This window comes from Megalobrama amblycephala, linkage group LG14 (assembly GCF_018812025.1).
Source record: "Megalobrama amblycephala isolate DHTTF-2021 linkage group LG14, ASM1881202v1, whole genome shotgun sequence".
NCBI classification, from domain to species: Eukaryota; Metazoa; Chordata; class Actinopteri; order Cypriniformes; family Xenocyprididae; genus Megalobrama; species Megalobrama amblycephala.
The window spans coordinates 30520439-30523575 of NC_063057.1; the positions used below are offsets into that span (position 1 = coordinate 30520439).

The 3137-nt window shown below is 36.6% G+C and overlaps 1 protein-coding gene across 1 annotated transcript; it reads right to left on the reverse strand.

Annotated features, from left to right (window-relative positions):
- Nucleotides 1-615: 615 nt before the first annotated feature.
- On the reverse strand, nucleotides 616-1971 carry LOC125245147 (complement C1q-like protein 2). Its single transcript, XM_048155636.1, has 4 exons — nucleotides 1613-1971; nucleotides 1389-1430; nucleotides 1162-1293; nucleotides 616-958 (listed from the first exon to the last, which is right to left on the reverse strand). The coding sequence occupies exons 1-4, from the start codon at nucleotides 1920-1922 to the stop codon at nucleotides 678-680; spliced, it is 765 nt and encodes a 254-aa protein (XP_048011593.1). The 5' UTR covers nucleotides 1923-1971; the 3' UTR covers nucleotides 616-677.
- Between the last annotated feature and the right edge of the window lie 1166 nt (nucleotides 1972-3137).

The window sequence follows — 3137 nt, forward strand, 5'->3', positions numbered from 1 at the left end:
TATCCCCACCATTCTGGAAATTGCCACCACAAAATCAGGCATTTCAGTCTTCACAAAAAAATCCAGGTGGAACTGATAAATATGATATCATGAGTGCTTCAAGAAAATCATTGTTGGGGAAAGATTCATGAAAATAAGAGGAAAAGAAAATGCCACAATGTAGCTTTATTCTCTTATTTATTTATGTAGGATGAAGAGATACAGATCAATGATCAATAACAAGATACACTTAAAAAGGTATTAATTAACATTCTAGATTTACTACTTTAACAAAACACTTTCGAGTCACATGATGTTCATGGGTCCTGTCTGTCTCAGGGTGTACTCACACCTGAGCGCGACCAGCCGGGAACTGGTTGGAGCGTTCACACTAGTCAAACAAACCAGGCTTTGGGGGTCAAATGTGCTCGGGCACGGTTCAGAGCGCCTAGTGTGAGTACACCCTCAGTGCTGAAGCTCTTTATACAAACTTACATGTATAGACAGATCAGAACTTATGAGTATAGTGTATTATACTGACTATACAGTAATCTTTTGCAAATTTCAAACACACATTAGTCCTCATTAATACAGGTTCATATGTTAATCATTCTTCATGATTTCTTAAATCTTAAAATAACCTTAAATCATACGCTGAAGGTTCAGAACTATTGGAATCACATTCTTCAAATCTCCTGTTATCTTAAGGGAAACAGCAGGAAACCACTGAAAGTGTTGTGGTTATTCTGGCTATCATGTATCCTCCTGCCAGAGTAAAGTGTCACATAGACAACATCTCCAACCTCCAGGATCAACACAACTCCATTTGAGGCGTTTAACGTATTCTGAGCCTGATTATTATATGATGCAATCACAATCTTTCCATTCTTAACAATGTCTGCAGATGCTGCAGTTGGGCCAAAACCATATACAGAGACTCTGAACATGTACACTCCTTTCAGTGGGGCTGTGAAAATACCTAAATCAAATAACAAGAGAAACAGAATCAGCTGTTTCCTGTATGATTGCTCAATTACCAAACACACTGTGTAATAGTTTTAAAAGATGGCAGATCATTTAATTCTCTTTTACACATTACACAACTGCAGAGAGGTCTGAATGGAGCAGAAGGTTTTCATTACTATAAACTGAGTTTTATGACTCCATTTCATTGATAATTACCTGTAATTGGGTTGTAGGCGTTCCCTATGTTTGTGAAGACGTTCTTGTAGGTTAGCGTGGTCGTAGTGGGAAAAGGACCAATATATCCACTGCCAGATTCCAGCAGTGAAGCTGAAAAAGCTATTTCTCTGTCTGTTATTGAAAAACATAAGCAATATTGTGATATATTACTGTATTACACTGAGAATGAATACACTGAATTTAACATCATTCAAGCACACTTTCACCTCTATTTTCCTTTCTCAACTCCTCCACTTGACTTGAAATTTCTGTGAAGGAATAAAGATTCTGTTAAATGACATTTATACTGTTAATTGTAATAATAAAAAAAAAAAACCAATGTACATATTATGCCCTCAATTTTACACTAACATTTACACTATAGAATCTATTGCATTGGAGTTTTACTTTGAGGATCATTGATAAAAGAGTGAATGTTCTGATGAGATACCTTCATCTTTCTTGTTCATCTCGTTCCTCAGTTGCGTCTCTAAAGCTCTCATGTTTGCTTGCTGCTCATTAATGGTGGCGGTCAGTTCTCTCAGTGCTGCATGGATGTCAGGGAAGCACAGATTGTAGTATTGTTGGCTGTCAGTTGAAGCTTCAGCTCTCAAAGTGTCTGTTTGAGGTGGATTCTGTCTTCCGTCCTCAGAGCTGATCTGTTGACTGATCTCATTCTCATTGAGTCCTCCATCTACCTGCTGCTGGACGACAAACACAAAGGTTTCCAACAGCAGCAGTATACATACTAAACCCTTCATTCTTCACTGATGTTTGTTTCCAGCTCTTGCTCTGTCATCCTCACAGCCTCTCATATTCCTTTTAAAGTGTCCTGATTTACTGTCCTTTGTACTTGATTTATATTGTTTCAGGTAAATAAGTAGTTAATTGTTTATCATAATCATATTTTTGACCTCTGATATAGATGGTCACACCACTCTCTGGTATCAATTTTCATATCTTACAAAAGTTATCAGGTTTACCAGCTTTATGTTGTGACAAAAAAAGAGAGAACATTGGATGTAAATATACAAAATCAGACAAAATTAGTAAGTGATATGTACACATATAATGTTTAAGCCTTGTGGCTATATACTATTGAAACAGTGTGTATTTTAATGTTTACTGCTTGCCCCATTTACATTGATTGCAAGTGCCCGACAATTTATTTAACTTAAGAACAAGTTGACATTTATTTCTGTGATGATTGATTTACTTGCGTTGAATCCACCCCACCCCACCACCACATGCAACAACATCCTGCATCAGCAGATGTAAAACTGAATAAATGCACAAAACTTGTCAACTTTAAAATATTCAACCAAAATACATTTTTGTATTTTGTAATTATTAATTATTAATAGTACTAATTATTACTACTATTAATTATTAACCTGATTTACAACTTTTCACAAGCAAGACTGCCCTGGACTTTCTGAAAGTGGATTTGCACTTATGATAAAGTTTACAATAACTTGTTTCATTGTACCATAATGTGAGATGTGTTTTTACCTTTGTTAATTATTACTTATAATTAAGGCACGTAGCCTTAGATCACAAGTGTTAAGCTAGTCAGCAAGGTAGCCAAGGTGCACATAGATAGTAAACGTGGTTCCATGAAAAAAACTGCAGTACATGTTTTGGCGATAGATCTGCTTGTTTGTTCTCTCCCTTCCTATCTGTCATCATGTATAGATTCATGCATATCTGTCGATGCAGCAGCTTGTTTCTTACTCAAAAGCACATGTACAGTAGTGTTTGTCTAAATTCCCATTACCCTGTGCAGGGTGAAAAGTGCTTTACAAGTGTATAGTGTTGTGGTGTCTACAATAGCACCACAGCTTTATTGGAATTAACTGTACACCTGTTGTGATCTGTTTAGATGTTTGTGTTGAAGAAGGCTCTGCTCTTTTCTGTTTCCTGCATTGTTGGGGGGTTAATTCATGCATGTTACATGAGCAGCAGCAGCAGCTTGA

Coding starts and splice junctions, on each gene's coding strand:
- LOC125245147 (XM_048155636.1), bottom strand. CDS start 1,922: ATGAAGGGTTTAGTATGTATACTGCTGCTGTTGGAAACCTTTGTGTTT. Junction 1,431..1,612: donor GATGAACAAGAAAGATGAAG/GTATCTCATCAG, acceptor ATTCCTTCACAG/AAATTTCAAGTCAAGTGGAG. Junction 959..1,161: donor CGCCTACAACCCAATTACAG/GTAATTATCAAT, acceptor TATTTGATTTAG/GTATTTTCACAGCCCCACTG.